The sequence below is a fragment of the Trichoderma aggressivum genome (assembly GCF_033847375.1).
Source record: "Trichoderma aggressivum f. europaeum strain CBS 100526 chromosome Unknown scaffold_021, whole genome shotgun sequence".
Lineage (NCBI taxonomy): Eukaryota > Fungi > Ascomycota > Sordariomycetes > Hypocreales > Hypocreaceae > Trichoderma > Trichoderma aggressivum.
Genome location: NW_026946387.1, coordinates 89,037 through 108,668, shown reverse-complemented (window position 1 = coordinate 108,668; position 19,632 = coordinate 89,037). Strand labels below are relative to the sequence as shown.

At 50.6% G+C, this 19,632-nt stretch overlaps 6 protein-coding genes across 6 annotated transcripts; 5 read left to right on the top strand and 1 right to left on the bottom strand.

The window, feature by feature from the left end:
• Positions 1-779: 779 nt before the first annotated feature.
• Triagg1_5717 (uncharacterized protein) lies at positions 780-2,300 on the top strand (the record flags this gene model as incomplete). The annotated part of the gene is made up of 2 exons (XM_062900262.1): positions 780-1,793; positions 1,881-2,300. The coding sequence occupies 2 exons, from the start codon at positions 780-782 to the stop codon at positions 2,298-2,300; spliced, it is 1,434 nt and encodes a 477-aa protein (XP_062755230.1).
• A 930-nt stretch (positions 2,301-3,230) lies between these two features.
• Triagg1_5716 (uncharacterized protein) lies at positions 3,231-6,288 on the top strand (the record flags this gene model as incomplete). The annotated part of the gene is made up of 2 exons (XM_062900261.1): positions 3,231-4,793; positions 4,885-6,288. The coding sequence occupies 2 exons, from the start codon at positions 3,231-3,233 to the stop codon at positions 6,286-6,288; spliced, it is 2,967 nt and encodes a 988-aa protein (XP_062755229.1).
• A 748-nt stretch (positions 6,289-7,036) lies between these two features.
• Triagg1_5715 (uncharacterized protein) lies at positions 7,037-9,205 on the top strand (the record flags this gene model as incomplete). The annotated part of the gene is made up of 7 exons (XM_062900260.1): positions 7,037-7,091; positions 7,202-7,333; positions 7,467-7,495; positions 7,559-7,589; positions 7,678-7,954; positions 8,015-8,141; positions 8,225-9,205. 7 exons carry the CDS (start codon positions 7,037-7,039, stop codon positions 9,203-9,205), a joined length of 1,632 nt encoding a protein of 543 aa, XP_062755228.1.
• A 1,039-nt stretch (positions 9,206-10,244) lies between these two features.
• Positions 10,245-12,046, top strand: Triagg1_5714 (uncharacterized protein; the record flags this gene model as incomplete). The annotated part of the gene is made up of 2 exons (XM_062900259.1): positions 10,245-11,754; positions 11,823-12,046. 2 exons carry the CDS (start codon positions 10,245-10,247, stop codon positions 12,044-12,046), a joined length of 1,734 nt encoding a protein of 577 aa, XP_062755227.1.
• Positions 12,047-12,763: 717 nt separating this feature from the next.
• Triagg1_5713 (uncharacterized protein) lies at positions 12,764-15,023 on the top strand (the record flags this gene model as incomplete). The annotated part of the gene is made up of 2 exons (XM_062900258.1): positions 12,764-14,870; positions 14,929-15,023. The coding sequence occupies 2 exons, from the start codon at positions 12,764-12,766 to the stop codon at positions 15,021-15,023; spliced, it is 2,202 nt and encodes a 733-aa protein (XP_062755226.1).
• Positions 15,024-15,836: 813 nt separating this feature from the next.
• Triagg1_5712 (CAZyme family GT1) lies at positions 15,837-17,093 on the bottom strand (the record flags this gene model as incomplete). Its single annotated transcript, XM_062900257.1, has 1 exon — positions 15,837-17,093. The coding sequence occupies one exon, from the start codon at positions 17,091-17,093 to the stop codon at positions 15,837-15,839; it is 1,257 nt and encodes a 418-aa protein (XP_062755225.1).
• Between the last annotated feature and the right edge of the window lie 2,539 nt (positions 17,094-19,632).

Genomic DNA, 19,632 nt, shown 5'->3' with positions numbered 1-19,632 from the left:
CCACGCACCAATAATATGCCCACCGGGAGGCCGCCGGTGCCTGAGCCAGCAATTCCAGCGAGCTGTGGGTGCTGAAGCCCCTTTTGCGCCAAGAGACGTCAGGGGCATGGCAACTGAAGACTTGGTGTAACACAGCAGCAGATGTATCGGGATTGCCAAGAGCTGCTAAGGGACAAAGGTGCAAGGTAGTTCATCTACTTCCGAGCGTCCCTCAAACCTCAAAGTCCAGTCTCTTGTCTGGCCGTGTACATAGTTTCAATCTCCATCTGTCAACGACTCGTCCAGAGAGACACGATGCTACGCCAAAGCAGCCGCTTGACTCGGCATATCCCCCCGTCCATCCCCAGCAGGCTGGGGCGCAGCGGCGCGCGACAGTTATGCAGGCCCCGGTTTTCCACTCAGGCAGCTCGACGAGACTCTGGTACGTTTGTTTATTACTGATACTACTATTTGCTTTGTACTCATCTCGACGTCTCTCTTTGGTGTTTGGGAGATGCTCGTGTTGTTCATGGCTGCAATTGGAGTCAATGGCTGTTTGAAAACGCACACGCTGTGCTGCCACCACGCGTCTCAAGTCTATGTGCAATCGGCAGTCTCGTGACCGAGCAGTCCGTGGCTTTATGTAGTCTTGTCTTGGAGTCGCTGCGTAATGTCTAAATAGTACAAGATACGGTGCCCAGTTTCAATCAACTAACACCACTTTATTCATAGACGAGGGATCCTCACACTCATCCTCTCATAGGCGTCAAGATGCAGCCAAGGACTCTCTACTCAAGAAGATGGGCGAAAGTGCCGCCACCACATTTGCGTCCATCTTCGTTCTCGCCTTCGGATTTGCTGCTGCGGGCTTCATCTACCATAGGAGCTACAAGATGCTCGTCTTGAAGAAAATGACGCGCGCATTCGAACCAGGCGACCCGGTTCTCGACCTGGCGACAACCGCCAAGGAAGTGCCTCGAACAGTGGCTCCCGAGGATGAGCATTGGGTCCAACGCCCTGAACAGGAGCATGTGGACAGAATCATTGACGGCAGAGAATCCGGTCACTATTATCTCTTTATGGGAGAGAAGGGAACTGGCAAAAGCAGCATGCTCATCGAAGCCATGCGTAAGAGTGACGGCGATGGCGTGGCCATGTTTGAAGCCCATGCCGACACTGAAATCGTAAGAATACGCCTAGGAAAGGCTCTCGACTATGAGTTCCACGAGGACTACATTGGAGGTTACTTCAGCGAACGAGGCCCTCGTGAGACCACTGCTCTGCTTGATATCGAACGAGCCTTGAACAAGCTAGAAAAGGTGGCTATGAAGCTCGTCCAAAAAAGGAGAAAGCCGCTCGTCGTCATTGTAAACCAGCTGCATCTACTAAGGAACAACGAAGAAGGCAGAGATCTGATTGAGCTTTTCCAACAGCGCGCTGAACAGTGGGCAGCGGCAAACCTGGTCACGATGGTATTCAATACTGACGATTACTGGGTGTACGAGCGACTAAAGCTCCTAGCCACTCGCATGGAAGTTCTCGCCGTTACTGATCTACCCAAGTCCCAAGCCATCAATGCCCTAAGGAAATACCGTATGCGATATTTCAAGGAGATTCCAAACCACCACGAGCTCGAAGATGTATACGATCGCATCGGCGGCCGCTTGAGCTTTTTGAACCGCGTGGCAAAAAGCAAGGACATGGTTCGCACGTGCGAGCAGATCAAAGAGACGGAGAAGAAGTGGTTTCTCAACCAATGCTGGATCCTTGGCTCGGAGATGGACGATGACGTGATGGATCAGCAGAAATGGGCGGTACGTCTTATATCTATATCATTGCGCCCTAATACTCTGCTTCACGTAAAAGTTCTGCTCAGCTAACAAAATCGATACCCCATGTAGGCGGCTGCCATGGTTCTTGCTCTGGCGCTTGTTGACAAAGAAGAAGAGATGGCCAAAACATACGATCCAGTCGTGGGCCACCTGTTGCCAACATTCCCTTTCCACATAGCTCAGGAGCTCATGACCCGAGCCGACTTCATCCGAGATCTCGATAGTCTCAATCTCTTTACTGTCACCAGCCAGGCAGACGTTCGCGCAAGCAGTGTCCCGATGCATCTCGCCTTCAAGGAGATATGCGCCGAGCCTCGATTCCGGCAGCACCTGGAAGATACCATTCAGAGAATCTCTGATATCGAGAGTTTGGGCCGTACCCGAGAGCTCGTTGCCAAGGATCTGGTCCTTGGTGGCGAATATGACATTCAGACAACCCGCAAGGGCATCACGGTCAAACTGAAGCAGCCGGAAGAAAAGGACGACTAATCAGAACGGCGGCAATTACTAACAAACTCATGCACAAGATCAATTGGTACGAATAAAAGCAGCATTTGATGAGATATGTATCCGACGACGGTTCGAATACAATAAAGGCGACGATAATGGATGAAACGGGCCTTGGAGTTCGTTGCGTTTGCACAAGATAGCCATACAACGGCAAGCAATTTCCTTGAGTTTGGACACAAAGAGAGATGTCGGGCGACCTACCTTGATGGCGTGGTCAGAGCTGGAAGACTCTACAAAAGAATATTTCATTTGTCATTTCGAATATTCATTGTACCATACATATTTGGCATTACCTTTCGATTTAGTTGATTGTATTACCTAGCTTTAGATAATACCCTTCCATTGTGATTATAATACATATTTGTTTATACATCTTGTTAGATCGATCAAGCTTGGTAAATACATGTTCCTACGAGCCTCCCCATTTAGCCGGGTCAATGTGTCCTAGCCAGCACGGGACAAATAAAAGAATATTGCTGGACACTTGCTCTGAATGTAAGTCGGACGGGAGAATCTCGTGAATATTTTAACGTGCATCAACGAATTTATGCGTTTATGATTCCTTGACCTGCGCTTCTAGCCGCCTGTGTCCAATTTCCAATTTCCGGTGCGGTCTAGGGTAGTTACAGGGTAGGGCTGTTTTGGACTCTAAACCACCCCACTGCAATTTGACTGGTCAGCACACTATCGGCCGGGACTTTGGCGTCCCTAACGCGAAAGCTACGCGCGCGTGTACCAACTGTTAAGCTGCCTCACCGACAAGGCACAAACATCGCGGTTGGGCCAAGGCCAGTCACATCCCTCGAAATTCCAAGTCCCATAATATTTTTGGATCCCGAAGTCGAGACGGCCAAGGACAGGGACAAGCACGGCGAAAGCTTCATCCCCTCGCCACTCGCTGCTGCTCTCATGCCTGCCAACGCCAAATGGCCCGATTTCCAGCTGGCTTCCAAATTGCGCTATTTCATGGGCTCCAGTGCACCTGAGTCGACCCAATCGGAATTGGAATCGACTTCTTCACAGCTCGATCAAGCAAAACGCGAGCAACTCGAATCTGACCTGGGAGGCGAGGCAACCACTGCTGCAATGGCTGAGATTGATAACGCTCCTGTCGAGGAGATGGATGATGTTGAGGACTACGCGGACGAAGGCGAATCTGCCGACGTCGACGTCGACTTTGGCGATCTCGAAATGTTTGACAGCAACGCGTCACAGCTCCCGGTTTCTTCGCAGGCACCTCAGTCCTCAAAGTACGAGGAGCCTGAGTCCCCTACTTCCAGTGGGAGCGCGAAACGCGACAAATCGAGCAAGAAGAAAAGCAGGATGTCTGATGTCGCAGCCAATGACGAGCATCCCAATGCGGCCACCTCAAAGCGCAAGAAGTCGAAGAGAAAGTCTTTGCAGCATTCCGATATCGCCGAGGATCAGCCTACCGACACAAATCCAAACACATCGAGTGCTCCCACCGCCGGCGAAGATGACGAACGAGGACCCGATGCGCTTGAAGACGCCACCACCGAGATGGATGCACTGGATTTGGTGCAGGCCCAATCCGCTCAAAAGAAGAAGAAGAAGCGGAAGCCATCCGATTCCGTGGACGGCAAGCGAAACAAAAAGAGAAAGGGCATTGAAGATGCCCACCCGATTGTTGAGCAGACGCCAGACGAGGCCGAGAGCCTGGATGCCAGAGACACTGCCGCCAGTCCCCAACTCGGCACTGCGATTGAGGACAATGTCGCCAATGCCGACGAGCAATTGTCACCTAGCGTTGCTCGTGCTCGTCGTCGCAGCCAGACGGGAGAGGAAACTCGCTCGAGGGAGAATAGTGTACCTTTCCGAGCTCAAGTTGCCCCCATGGCTCCCATGGCAATTGATTCGCTTCCACAAGAAGAAGCCTCAAATGACCAGCAAGAGACATCTGGTGACCACGTAGATGATCGTGATGACGAGGAAATGCTCAACATCGCGCGAGAGGTATGGAGAGAGCACAAGAGTAGCCAACATGAAGCGGGCAATGGGGCAAACGAAGCGAACCTTGACCAGAATGCATCCGGCGTCAACGGCTCTGGAGATTCTGCTCAAGTAGAGGAGCAGCCAACGGAAAGCCCAGCACGACGGCGATCTACGAGAACAAAGGTGAAACCAGTGTTGCTTGTGCAGACCATGGAGACCAAACCAGAGACGCCTTCCAAGAAGAACCGTCAGGCACTTGGAGAGCTGCCGTCCCCCTCTGCCAACACGCCAAAGCCAAGAGCACGAGCTAAGCGTGCTACTAAGAAACAGAAGCAGCAGCCTTTGCAGCCCTTGGAAGAGGATGCTGAAAACGCAGAATATGAAGGGCCACCGGCGAGAACAGGCGGTTCGGGAAATTACACGCAAGGACGATTAACGGAAGCCGAATTCGATGGCATAAGCCGCGTTATTGAACAGTTCCGAGACGAATATGGAATGACACAAGCTGAAGTCAATCAGGTAAGGCCCAGTTGCACCGTGCCCGCCATGTTCAAAACTGCTTTTTGCTGCTGGCTAGAATCAAATTACTTACCCTGTATTCGAAAAATAGATGATCCAAGCACCTGGAGGTACAACAGCCGGCGATGCTCACGCACGCCTCTGGTACCGCCTCTTTGAAGTGTGCCCTGACCGCAAGAGGCAAAAGGTCATCAACGTGGCTCGCAAAAAGTACCATAATTTTGTCGCACGAGGAACATGGACACCGGAACAAGACGGAGAGCTCGCCCAGCTCATTGCCGTGCATGGAAATAAATGGTCCGACATTGCTGGTCTCATCAATCGCCATCCCGAAGATGTCCGAGATCGGTATCGCAATTACATCGTATGTGGCCCGTACCAACGTAAGGATGTGTGGAGCGAAGAAGAAGAGAAGCTGCTGGCACAAGTTGTCGAAGAGGCAATGGAGGCTATTGAAGAAATCCGAAAAGACCCCAAGAATCCCTATCATACGAAAAACATTGAGGACATACTCGACTGGCAAGATATCAGCAAGAACATGGAAAGAAAGCGGAGCCGGCTGCAATGCATCACAAAGTGGAAGGCAATGCAGAATCGCCTTTCTGGGAAGAAGAAGGACAAGAAGTCCGCCTCGAAGAAGAAGTCCGCCTCAGAGAAGAAAAAACGCCCGGAACCTGCTGAAATGCCCCTTTCGAACGAGGATGTTTCTTCTCAGCTTGATTCGGCCCGCCAACAACTCGCAAGTATGCATGAAGAGGAGCAATATCGCTTAGTCTTGGCTATCCAACAAGCCTCTGTGCTTTTGGACGCTGACATTCCCTGGGCAAAACTCCTTGATAAGAAGTTTCGCGGCCAATGGAGTCTTCACACACAGGTATTGCTCTGGGACCGTCTGAAACAGACAGTCCCCGGCTGGGAAGCTTTGACAGTGCTAGACGTTGCTCAGCACATCATCAACGAATATAACCGAACGGGAGGCCTACCTGAAATTAATGGCAGTGGCTACGATGATGATGAGCGAGAGAAGGAAATTCTTCAGCAGCTTCGTTTCGGCAGCAGGCCAGCACCAGCACCAGCACCGAAAAGTGCCGAGTTTGTCGAGGATTCTGGTGCAGAGGAGACTGGGGCAGCCGAAAACAACAAGGTTGACATAACTATTGATCCGGCTTTGATGGAAGCGCCACCGCCCTCACCTCCAAAGGCCACGCCCAAACCAAAGAAGAAGACATATGGTAGGAAGAAGGCGAAAAGGGCGATTCTTGACATCCAGGACCCCATCGAGGACAGCGAACCGGCTATACCCTTGGCTGCTGCTGATGAGGGTGAAGACTCAAATCTCGAGGAAGCGCAGACTCCCCAGGTAATGATACCTAAGAATTTCATGGCGAACAAGAGCAGAAAGGAAGAAAACGGCATTGCTGCTCTACCAGCGGAGCCTTACTCAGATAGCGACATGGACGACATGGAGGACCTTCCGGCTAAGATTCTGGCCTAATGAATGCCTATGCTGCCAGCGCCCTACTTATAATGGCGCAACACTGAGATTTTCACGGATTGGAGGGGTTTCGGGTAATGGTTTGGAATTGGGCATTTGCCATGCTTGAGTGCGGGTATTCATGGATGATAATTGTGGCTGGATGATAAGACGGTTCGGGTTTGATGAACGTGTGCATGTCAAACAAAGAATTGGCTCGATTTGTCTGTAAAAAGAAAATCAAGAATTAGGACGTCTACTTGCTCAAATTTGAGTAGGCTGCTGTGCGAAAATGAAACATGCTTAGATAGGTATCAGTAGATGCGAGCTCGATCGTGTGAATTTATTGATTTTTCCGTTTCGCTGTAAAGAATGCCGAAGCTCCAGCGAAGGCCGAGAGATGTTGGTAGCTGTGACAGTTCAGAGATGGAGTCTGGTTGGGGTTGAATCGTTGAGAGCCCGACTTGGTAGAGAACCTATAATATGAGCACAGAGCATGAACAATAGATAGAAACAATGATACGATGAATAAGAGTTCACATGAATTGCAAAGTGACTGTTGATTAATCTGCCATAGTGGGTTCACGCGTCTTCGGGTCTTAGCCATGAAAACCCCCTCAGTTGGCGTCTCTCAGCTAAACTACTGTTGCCGAGACAAGACCCGAGTGTGCCTGGCGTCTGCATCTTACCTCTAATTCCTAGGTATCGATTCAACTGCTGTTGGGCAGATATCGTGGCGTTTGTCATAGTGTGTGCTCGACCACTGACAATGGCCATGGAGGGCATGGAATCACGGCGGCAGAGAGTTGCCGTGGTTGGGCTGGGTATGTATTTCGCCTTTCCGGTATTCCGTCAGCACCAGTGCGGATTCCTTGATTTTGTCGATTCTCTTTGGAATGTAAGAGAGACGCAAGGAGAGCTGACGGCTGAACAGGGGCTATGGGGATCGTCGCTGTCAAGAACCTGCTGGAAGAAGGCTTTGACGTGGTGGGATTTGAACGCAGCAACTATGTCGGCGGCTTGTGGCACTTCACCGAAGATGAAGAGACGCTGAGCATCATAGAAAGTGAGTGGCCATGGCGCCGAGATTCTTGCCCTGACATACAGACCGGATAAACGCTCGCATCATTCTTCTCTTTGTTATAGTTCACGATATCATGCTTGGCTATTGTTCTAACTGCTTCCCATTTCCACTTCAGCAACTACGGTCAACGTGTCAATTGATCGAGTGAGTCTTGGTCAACGTTTACTGAATGATAAGATGCTCTCTTACTAACCTAGTTCGAAATAGGCATCCTTTACCGATTTTCCTTTCCCCGTAGGTAAGCACTGCTCTTTAGCCTTGATTTATGGCCTTTTGAAGACATGCTTTGCCAAACTGGCAGCTGAAATTGACGACGCGATGATCAGGAACCTCGACATTCTGTACTGCGAAGGAGGTGGAGAGCTATTTGGAAGCCTATGTGGAACACTTCGACCTCAGACCCCATTTCCGCCTCTCTACGAGCGTTGGGTCGGTATCCAGAGAAGATGACGGGAGATGGAGGCTCGACTTTGGAAATCGGCCGAGCGAGTGGTTTGACGGGGTTATCATGGCTACGGGTCCTCACATCAGGCCCATGATGCCTGAGCTCGAAGGCGCTGAGCTGTTTACTGGTCGATTGATCCACTCCAGGGCATTTAAAAGGTGAGGCCGTCGGCATGATCGAGCTGCTTGAGCACGCCGAGAGGGTCTAACGAAATCTAGGCCTGAAGTCTTTTCTGGGCAGCGAGTTGTCGTCGTGGGGCTTGGAAATACGGGAAGTGATATTGCAGATGCACTTGTTGGCCATGCATCCCAAATTTCGATATCACACCACCACGGTGCCGTTATTGTATGAATTTTTCCTCTTTGGTTCTTTCATCTCATTTGGAGAATGCTATATATGATGAACAGAAACTGACTGGCCTTTGAAAGATGCCTCGACTCCTCGACGGGGTGGCCGCCACAAGCCGCATATCGTACAGGTTCATCAACCTGCAAGGGACCCTCAACAGACTGTTTCCCAAGTTTGCCGAGAGGCTATACAACAAGACAGCTCGACAAATCATGACCGACGCATTTGGAAAGGTCGATCCAGCTTGGGGACTTGACCCAGCTCTCTCGGTTCTTGTGGCCAACCCGGTGATTTCCGACACGCTCATTGCCAACCTTCGATCCAAAGCGGTGTTGTCGATTAAAGGCATTCAAAGGTTTCTTGGAGGTCGACAGATCGAATTGACCTCTGGCGAGGTCATTGAAGCCGACGCGGTCATCTGTTGTACGGGATACAAGAATGATTTCGGCCTGCTGGAGAAGGCATACGATCCATCTTCAACGCCTTCGCCCAGCTGGCTACAGGCTCCTGGCTCGAAAAACCGGCCATATCCGCGACTGTATCAAAACGTCTTCTCCATGAGCGCACCTGATTCGCTGGCCTTCCTCGGCTGTGTCTGGTTCGTCACTGGTGCGTTTTGCCTTGCTGATCTTGCGAGCATGTGCATCGCGCAAGTCTGGTCCGGAAAAGCCTCGCTCCCGCCGCGATCGACGATGCAGCAATGGGTGGACAAGCAGGAGAAGAGGATATGCACTCTCGCGCAGAGCGGAGCCGTGATTCCCACTGCAGTACCTCCCAGCGAATGGCTCTCTTGGGCAGATAAAACGGCCGGTACGGGCGTGGAGGAGAATGTGGGCTGGGGATGGAAGGGATGGATCTTTTGGTGGCGAGAGAGGAAGCTTTGGAGGATGGTGATGGACGGTCCGTTTACTTCGGCTCTTTGGAGGTTGTTTCCTGGGAGGAGAAAGCGCTGGGACGGTGCGAGGGCGGAGATTATGAGGTTGAATAGGGAGGTTGAGGAGAGTAGAGCAAAAGCGAAGCTGTTGGCGGCTGAGAAGGCGATTAAAGAGAAGGAGGCTTGATGAAGGAGATGGTGTTGGGATATAGTTTTTGCAGCGATGAATGTTGGAGTTGGAAAAATGAGCGAAGTAGAGCAGACTGAAAGACATATATCTTCTTGCATAGGTACCTATTGTCGCAAGCACTTTTGAAGTGTTTAGGTTTCAACCATCCATGCCTCCTTGGCCATTCGTGATGACGGGCCATTTCGCTGCAAACACGGGGTTTCGTCTTTGTTGATTGTTCATGCCGTGAACCTTGAACCCTTGTCTGATGCATCGCTGCCTGCTGTGCTTGTGATGGTGCATGTGACGCTTCTTTGCTTTTTTTTATTTTACCGAGAACCAGGTAGTAACAAGCACATGACGTCTATTCGCGGTTTACAGCCTTTCCAGATTGAATCAGTTATTCATACTCGAACGCGCCGATCTCCAGAGTTGAGGCTCTACTAGTCTCGTAATCCCGCCTAGCATTGAAACCTGCCGGCCATGGGCTTCGGCACCGAACAAATGAACGCCGAATTGATGGTGGACAGAAGCTACCGAGTTCTGTGTAAGCTGATAGCTGAGATTTGATGTGCCAGGTGGGGGGCGCAGCCTTTCCGATACCCCTGCGCCTTGACTCTAGCCAGCAAAAGAGAGAAAATCTACTCGCTGGCATCATCAAGTCCAGTCGCTTCTCTCTCTGGTCTATGTTCAAAAGTCCTGGAGAAAAAATCCCGCCGCAAACAATCCGCCTCGGAACTGCGGTATGGATGGCTAGTTCTCATTCGTGATCGGTGCTTTTACAAGGTCTTCGGATTCTGCATGGCGACTTGGTCATCTTTCGGCCCATGATTCATTCGTCCAGGTCAATCAATTGCTTTTAACACAACAGCCGCAACCGAAGTCCTAGCGCCAACAAGCCGAAGCACGAGTGTGAGTGTGCTCCGTATATATATCGAGACAAGAGACGCAATGCTCAGAATCGAAACCGGAAACCCCTCACGCATCAATTTCAATCATTCAGCACAGGCGACCTGATCTGTCAACTTTGTTGATTTTATCTCTTCAGGCCTGCACAATGGCGTCTGTCGAGGCTCTTTGGAGCGACCTCACCTCGAGGCTGGACGAGAGACAGCAGTCTATTGCTGTCGCCGTCGTTGCTACTTTTCTCGTCCTCATTCTCACAACAAAAGCCCTCACCGGAAGCTCTACCACGGTGGACGCAAGCGGCAAACACAAGATTCCTGCATCGCCAAGCTACTGGCTTCCGTTTCTCGGACATGCGTTTTCCATGGCTCAAGGCGGCTTCCTGGCCAGCATGCGGAGTCGATTCCCTGATGGCATCTTTTCTCTGAAAATGGGCGGCAAGATGCACCACTTCGTCTACAAGCCTTCGCTGGCTGCGGCACTCTTGAACCTGCATCGCCCGGCTGCTGAGGAGCAAATGCTGGCAAATCGCCTGCTGGGATCTACTTTTGGCGTGAGCAAGAAGGACGCGGCCATTTACAACAAGATATTCCCCGAAGCTCTGGCTCTCTACAAGTATCTTAGCTCCGAACCGGGGCTTAGCGAGATCACTGGGGGGGCTTTATCGCAGGTGAAGCAAACTATTAATAGCTTTGTGACATTCAACTCGAATCCTATGGACCAAACCGAATGGGAGAAGATGGCGGACGTTGATGTTATTGAAGAGGGTGACAAAGGGGTTCCCACCACTCAAGTCGACCTGATGGAGCTGACGAGGAATTATGTCGCAACAACAGCGATTCCAGCCATCTACGGCACTGATTTTGTCGAAAACTTTCCCGAGGTGTGGAAATGGATGTGGATATACAACGAGGCTTTTGTTCTGTTGGCTATGAGCGTTCCTTCTTGGATTCCCTGGCCGCGTCTTCAGCGCGGAAAGCTGGCAAGGAGACGTCTTCTGGCATTTCTGTACGAATTCAACGAAGCCATGGACAAGCACCTGGACGGCGAAGAGGTCGACCCCAAGTGGCAGAATCTGGACAACGTCAGCCAGTTGGTCAAAAGCAGGATTGTGCTGTTCAGGCAGCATGGAGTGTCACTCGACGGCCGTGCGTCCTTTGACCTGGCGCTGCTGTGGGCTTCGGTTGCGAACTCCAACCCCCTCATCACGTGGATGCTCTTTGAGCTTTACCGGGATCCTGTGCTCTTGGAACAGGTTCGTGAAGAGATTGCGCCATATGTCAAAGCCGTGCAGCCAAAGAACGAGTTTGGATCTGCAGTTTGGGTGCCGCCGGTGCTCGAGGACATCGACATCGATGGACTGATAACCAAATGCCCGCTCCTTAAAGCTTCGTACGTCGAAACCATGAGGGTTTACTCTTGCGGATGGGCCATGAAGATGATGTACAGCGATACGGTGGTGGAATCAAGAGGGAAAGGCGGAGAATCCTTCTTGTTGAAGAAGGGGACTTATGCACACATCCCTCAAGAGCTGCACCAGTTTGATCCGCAATACTTTTCAAACCCGACTGAGTGGCAGGCCGAGAGACATGTGCGCGAAACAGTGGATGAAAGCGGCAACAAGGTCCTGACGGCAGAATTGGGAACGATGCGGCCATATGGTGAGTGTTTCGCTTCTCCCTTCGAAGCTTTGCCTTTTGACCCCTTTTACTAACCATTTTACACATAGGTGGCGGCTTGAAGATGTGCAAGGGAAGGCAATTTGCGCTGCGAGAGATGCTGCTATATGCGGCTGCCATTATCACCTTTTACGATATGCAGGCGCCCAAGGGGGGATCATGGAGCGAGCCTCAGACGAGGAAACTTGTTGCCAACAAGCATCCGAAGAAGCCGCTCAAGGTCTGGATCAAGCGGAGAGCGTTGCCAGTCGAGGGTGGGGAAAAGAGAAGATAGACGAAGATGGAGACATATTTGACGAATTTCATAGTATCTGTGCCTGTTATTCTGGGTCATCTTGGCCAACACCTCTGGGCTGTGTGAAGTTGTAAGTGCTGATGCTGTAGCTTGAGTCTTGTTGGTTCTTTTGTCAGCAAGTGATTCGTCGGAAATAAGACAGCAGCCGTCAGTGATTGCTCTTCCGTTGGCGCATGGATAACAAACAATCAAACAAACAACTAGACTAGATTCTCCATACGGGGCATTTCTCACCTACTCGTATCTCACCCAATCTGCGCATGTAATTCCGTCCAACGTCGGCCAGGCGGGCATCTCACCGAAACCAACTCCGTCTCCAGTGGACCAGCCGTGATGCCTCAGGTGTGAAGGATGACACCATAGCGTCGCCGGCTCGCGAACCGGAGCCGAGCTTCAAAACGCCGCGACAAGACAAGACATTGATATTTCTGCGCCAATTTGCCGGACCTGTCCAATTCTTTGAAATCGCATTTCTTGTGCGACTGTAATCCTCTGGAAGCCCATATTTGGCCCTCCAGCCCCTCGAGAACCGGCACACGTGCGCAAATCTCCCCGCCAAAAAGCTGCTTGTCGCGGGGGACTTGGATCTGGGCCGCTCGAAGCTCTCCTCCCTCTAGCAAACCCGCAAAGCTCTCTCTCTCTCGGCTTGCTTTCCGCAGCTTCAAGGATGTTTTCCCTTGAAGGGAACCTACGACAATGATCCCCCGAATTCTGCCTCGCGCGCCGCTGGCCTGCCCGCGATGCAGCGTCGCGAAGGCGCATAGCCTCCCGCCGTGGCTCCCGCAAAGGCCGATTGCTTCTCTCCAACTCCAACGACCCCTCCGGACTTCGGCGGTGTCTCGCCGCGAGCAGACGCCGTCGCCTATTCCCGAATCGCTGAAACCTCCCCCGACGAGCTCGAAAACATCTCCTGCCGAGACGACTATAGCTGCTGCTGCCGCTGCTGCTGCTACTGCTAAAGATGCCGCCAAGGGCGCTGCCAAGGGACCCAAGCCCAACAGTGATCCTCTTGTGAGCGTGGACAAGTCCGCAACGGAGCAGCGCAAGGCCGACTGGGCCATTATGAAGGAAATGTCGCGATATCTGTGGCCCAAGGGCGATGTGGGCACAAAGGTTCGCGTGGGACTTGCCGTCGCTCTTCTGATCGGCGCAAAGGTCCTCAACGTACAGGTGCCCTTTTATTTCAAGAGCATTGTTGATTCGATGAACATTGATATTGCCGCTGTCGGCGGCACTGCGACGACGGTAGCGGGTGCCATGATTATCGCATACGGAGCTACGAGGATAGGTGCTACATTGTTTCAGGAATTGCGAAATGCCGTCTTTGCTTCGGTTGCGCAAAAGGCGATCCGCGGCGTGGCTCGGAATGTCTTCAACCATCTCTTACGACTTGACTTGAGCTTCCACCTTTCCAAGCAGACAGGCGGGTTGACGCGAGCCATGGATCGTGGTACGAAGGGCATCAGCTTTCTCCTGACGAGCATGGTCTTCCATATTCTCCCGACGGCATTGGAAATTAGCATGGTCTGCGGCATCCTTACATGGCAGTATGGAGTCAAGTTCGCAGCGGTTACGGCGCTGACCATGGTTGGATACACGGCTTTTACAATCTGGACGACGGCCTGGAGGACAAAGTTTCGCAGACAGGCCAATGCCGCCGACAACCGAGCTTCGACCGTGGCAGTGGACTCGCTGATCAACTACGAGGCTGTCAAGTACTTCAACAATGAGAAGTTTGAGGTTTCGCGCTATGACAAGGCATTGAGAGAATACGAAAAGAGCTCCATCAAGGTAGCTACCTCTCTGGCCTTCCTCAACAGCGGTCAAAATGTCATCTTTTCTACGGCCTTGACTGCCATGATGTACTTTGCCGCTGAGGGAGTCGCTGCGGGAACTTTGACTGTCGGAGACCTTGTCATGGTGAACCAGCTTGTCTTCCAGCTCTCCGTCCCGCTAAACTTCCTTGGCTCAGTGTACCGAGAACTACGACAGTCTCTCTTGGATATGGAGACGCTGTTCAATTTGCAGAAAGTTAACGTCAACATTGTGGAAAAGCCAACTGCGAAGCCTCTGGCTCTGGTCAAGGGTGGAGAAATCAAATTCGAAAATGTCAGCTTTGGATATCACCCCGAAAGACCCATCCTGAACAATTTGACCGTCACTATTCCTGCTGGAAAGAAGGTTGCCGTCGTTGGTCCCAGTGGCTGTGGTAAATCCACCCTCCTAAGACTCTTGTTCAGATACTACGATGTTCAGGGCGGTCGTATTCTTATTGACGACCAGGATGTTCGCGACGTCACTGTTGATTCCCTGCGCCGGGCCATCGGTGTGGTGCCTCAGGATACTCCCCTCTTCAATGATACCGTCGAACACAACATCCGCTATGGCCAAATCGATGCTTCTCACGACCAAGTTGTGGCAGCCGCAAAGCGAGCCCGCATTCACGACATTATCGAGAAGTTCCCCGAAGGCTACCAGACCAAGGTTGGCGAGCGAGGCATGATGATTTCTGGTGGCGAGAAGCAGAGGTTGGCCATGAGCAGACTGCTCCTCAAAGACCCTCCCTTGTTGTTCTTTGACGAGGCAACAAGCGCGCTGGATACACATACTGAACAGGCCTTGATGATGAACATCAACGGCATTCTTCGCGAGAAGGGGCGCACAAGTGTGTTTGTGGCCCATAGGCTGCGAACCATCTTTGACTCGGATTTGATTATTGTGCTGAAGGAGGGCCACGTTGCCGAGATGGGCACGCATAGAGAATTGATTGACCGTGCTGGCGTTTACGCTGAGCTCTGGAGTGGTAAGTCTTTGTTCGAAAGTATCATCGGGACGAAATCATTTACTGACAATACCTATAGCCCAAGAGACTATGTTTAGCGAAGATGGTACGGAGACGAGGGAGGCGAAGGATGAGGAGGCGGACGAAGAGCTTACTGAGAAGAAGAAGAATTAGCCCTTTGCTTTCGTCATTGGAAATTGACGAGGTAGCTGGGCAGACATATGATGATGATATGCTAGCATGTACCCGTATATATATGTAAAATGATACCATAATCATCTTGATCGATGAGCACACCGACATTCGTAGCTGCCTCTTCTATTCATTTCTGCTTCTTTGGGCGCCACAAATATCCTGAATAATGTTGCATCGGAAAGCTTTATTCGCTTCCTCTCTATATGTTTAGTCGAAATAAGGATTGACCCCATCCGTTGCTTGCGTGTCGTTCGCTGAGAGCTTCTCTTGTCCGTCATGCGGTCTTCGATTTGGCGGCGATGGTCCTGATCTATATCCTCCTATTTCTATAGCATCAGCTGTCACGCTGTGCTATCTTCTTGTATGTACTAAGTGTTGATATCCTTTAGCATCGGCCGTCGATTTGCTGTTGGAACGGTGTTGGGTTGGCCGTGGCGGGTTCTATTTATTCACAAAAATGTCAGCGATGTGCATTGTTCTTCATTGTGTACCGTTGCTAATTTTGTACAACGTATCTTGGTTGCTGAAGGTAACAAATAATGAACAGTTTTGAACGAGACTCTTGTATTGTCTTGCCCTATTCAATTCGATGGTCCATACTGGTCAGTTGTAGGATTTTTTTTTTCGGAATCTTGATGCTCTGTATTCTCTATCTTCATAACAACGTTATCATCATTCGGTCCATATCTAACATCTTAGCATCATAATCTAGAATGACATACTCTAGAATAACTCGCGCAAATGGCAAACCCCAGATGATGGGAGTATTGCGGAAACCCAAATATCAAAACATCATTCATCTGCAGAATCCTCACTTTCGGTTGCCGTGCCCCTAACCAGCTTTTCCAGTGACTCTGCAGCTTTTCGTGCACCTCCCGCCTTCGTAAGTTCTTTGCCCAAAAGCTTTGCTCTCAATGCATAGCTCCCGTCTGAAAGGACCTCTGTGGCAGCCGTTCTGACTTGGCTGAGTGTCGGATTGTCCGTTCTAAGGTCGATACCGGCACCGCACCAAGTTACCCGAGCGGCTGTGTCTTTTTTGTCTTCCGATTGACCGGCGCAAAGGAGAGGAACTCCATGAGATAGCGCCTGAGTTATGCTTCCATAGCCGCCATTGGTGATCAACAGACTCAACCGCGGGAGTAGGAGGTAGTAAGGTAGCCAGTCTGCATAACGGACATTGGCTGAAAATCCCACTTGTGCCTCAATCTTTTGCGAGTGCGGTGACACCACGATGAGGAGAAAGGTCGGGTCGTCCTTGAGCGCCTGAACTGAAGGTATGATTAACGAAGTAGGGTCCGTAGCAAGCGTCCCTTGAGTGATTCCAACAACTCGTGAATGTGACACTGCATCCTCCCACCAAGAGGGAAGCTGTATCTCTGCATTCGGATCTGTGCACACCAATGGGCCGACGTAGGTTATCTTCTTGTGCTGCTCTGAGTTGGGATCCAGAGAAAACTCGAGAGTGGAGCATGAAGCTTGAATGTGAAGAAAGGGGCTGTATTGAAAGGACTCTGGCGGCTCTCCATATGGAAGTATTTTCAATCCAAGTTTGAGTCTCTGCTCATTAAGCACAGGAGCCAAGAACAAAGGGAGTAGAACCCATTGGTCAAAGAGCTGTAAGATTCCATTCATAGCCAGACCCAGCCACGAAGCAGGAGGCGGCATTCCCGACACCGGCATAGGAGCTGCAGGCCCTGAAGTGTAGAATGGAATCACCCCAAGAGTCGCATATACGGGGATTTCGCCAAGTTCGTAGAGAGCGCGGGCGCCACCAGGGAAGACATCGACAAGGAGTGCGTCGGCGGCGAAGTCGGCCAAGATAGCTCGATAGTCGGCAACTTGAGCCAGGAGACGCATCGCGTGTCGACTAAACTGGCGGTCGAGAAGGCCTGTAGAATTCTCGCTTTGAAATGATGCGTCAATCACGGCGATGGCTCGAGTCTCAACAAAGATTGCTCCAGTGGCTAGAACGCGATGCTTGTGTTCCGCACTGGCCAGCCAAACAACTTCGTGGCCGCGATGCACGAGGGCTTGGGCAACGGCCTGCATTGGGTAGACATGGCCCGCTGGGAAATGAGAATGAAGAAGAAACTTCATCGCGGCCGTCAAAGAGCGCCCGAGTCGAGAAACTCGACGGGCTTGAGAGGTTGTTGTTTCTGGGGCCCTTTTGGTGTATAGGCTACGTTCGCGGGGCTCTGGTGGTGTTTTTGACTGCTGAGGATTGATGGTGCTGATGCGTGAAGGATGGGTGTTGAAGAAGACTGAGCACAACAACCTTGAACACAACAGTCCAAATGGCGGGAAAAGTGCAAACGGTCAGGTTTATTTGACTACTTAAATTTCAAAATACGACTTGAATTTCTGCTCAGGAGCTCTTCGGAACGGTTTGTTGCGAAACAGGTTCTCTTGATGCATTTGACTGCTACCCTACTGTGGAAGATTGAATTGTGGCAATGGTATGGAAGAGAAGCCTTGGCAGAGCTGAAGCCGGAACCGAATCATCTCCCCACTAGAATTGTATTACTGAAAGAAGTATTTTCGCTTGGGGGAAATTGATTAGAGGGACGTTGCCTTCATTTTCTCTCCTTCCGAAGATTAATGCTACAAGGGTCACCCACCGTGATCCCCCTTGTCTACAAATTTAACAATAAAGCTGAACAAACATGACGATAGCTGAACCATGTTCTAAACATGAATACATTTAAGAAACTGTTTATTTCTTTGTTGTTTCCAAACGGCCCCGCCTCAAGATATCATGGGAGGAGATCTGTTGTTTCCCAAAATCATTCAATAGTCGACGCTTACTCTCGAGTAGATGGATAGATTTGGATCGAGCAATGAGACATGATACGCAGAGAAGAGAGATCGGGATTTTGAAACAGACAATAAAGCAACAGATGAGAGATCTACAGATGTAAACCTTAACATGGCCTTCTCTATTGCTGCCGTGGCAATTTCGCACAGGACTGGAAGCAAATTCATGTCTACCGCTGATGAGAGACGACACCTTCTGTGCGCGAGCGCGAGAAAAAAAAAAAGCTCTGGCCTCAATAGACCTCCAGCTGCCCCTGCTTCTCCAATATTCCCACACGTACGATCATATCCAAGCTCTTCAATGTTCGAGTAGCCACTGGAACGCGTTGCGACCGGCTTCCTCGTACCGGATGAACCTTGGCCTCGATTGGCCTCCTGTCACGCCGGCTGCTTCTCTGGGTGAGATGGCGCCACGCGAAGTGGAAAAAGATTTTGTTTTCGTTCGATGTTGGTGTCAGGGGATATGGTAATCGATGGAAAGTGGGCGAGATAGAGAAGTCGTCCTTCCTATCGCCCCCGAAGTTCTCAATCGAGGATTCCAAAGATCTCTTCGGTCACTTTCAACGAGAGCACTGTTTGCTAGTCAAAGTTGATTAGACTTTTGGATACGCGAAACAGAAATGGGACAATCAAAGCTCACCGATTTCAAGGGACCCGGGAAACCCTTTGACGAACGGACAAAGACCATTGGCAAGACCGTCACCCGTGTACTTTTACGCGATACTCAAGACAATTGCTTGTTGAAACGAGGGCGGTCGAAATTTCGGCTTGTAATGAACCTGGACCTATTGCCATCAAGGCATCAATACCATTCAACGCTGAAAGATGGTGACCACTGAACAAACCTTTGATCGATATCTTTTATGCAACATCAAAAGTGGTATATCTAGAAGCATGGTCATGGCGAAAAGGGAGGGAAAAATAAAGAGAGATCCAACGTGGAAGACTCAAGGGCCAGGGAAGGGATTACGAGAAAGCTCCAGATAGAAGATGTGCAGGTAGAACGGCGATGGAAGACTCGTATTTGGTGCAGAATAGTTAAGCAAAAAGAAGTGTTTGCAACATGGCAGCGTGTGAATGCAAGAGGAATGAAGCAACGGCAGAGAACCAAGACTCGATACGAAGAGGAGGAGGAAGAGAGAGACTCGCAGGCGAACACTAATGCGTAAAGAGATGACAACAAGGAAAACCGAAAGGACAGAGAAAAACCACATTCAGGTTTGGGATCAAATCTAGGTGGGAGATACTACAGAAGGGGGCTTCAGGGGGGATAGGGCCTGTAGGGAGACAGTAGACAGAAGAGCACATGCCTCACCTCTGATTTACCACAGGATTGTTTGATAACAACGGCAAAGCAACACAAGCAAAGAAATGGAGAGGCAGATTAGCAGAATACGAGACTGTCGTACAAATTCTACAGATATTATTGAACAAATAAATTGGTTCAGGTCTGTTGCCAAAGGAGAGGACAAACGGTGCTGGACAGAGCACAGCGGCACTCCACCAAAACTCCCCAATCACCACTCCATCGTGATATCACGATATCAACAATTGATGCACAGCAAAGTAGAAGCAGAATAGTATATAGAACATGGACATGACTTCAGGCAAAAGTGCAATGATATTACAGTTCGTGATATTCAGGGGCTACAATCTCAGGGGAGAAATAGAAATTGCACTCGACCAAGAAGACAACTACGCAAAATCAAAGAGCATCACCATCAACACCAAGATGAGTGTCGAGATGTGCCGACTGCTGAGGTCTCCTGCACTG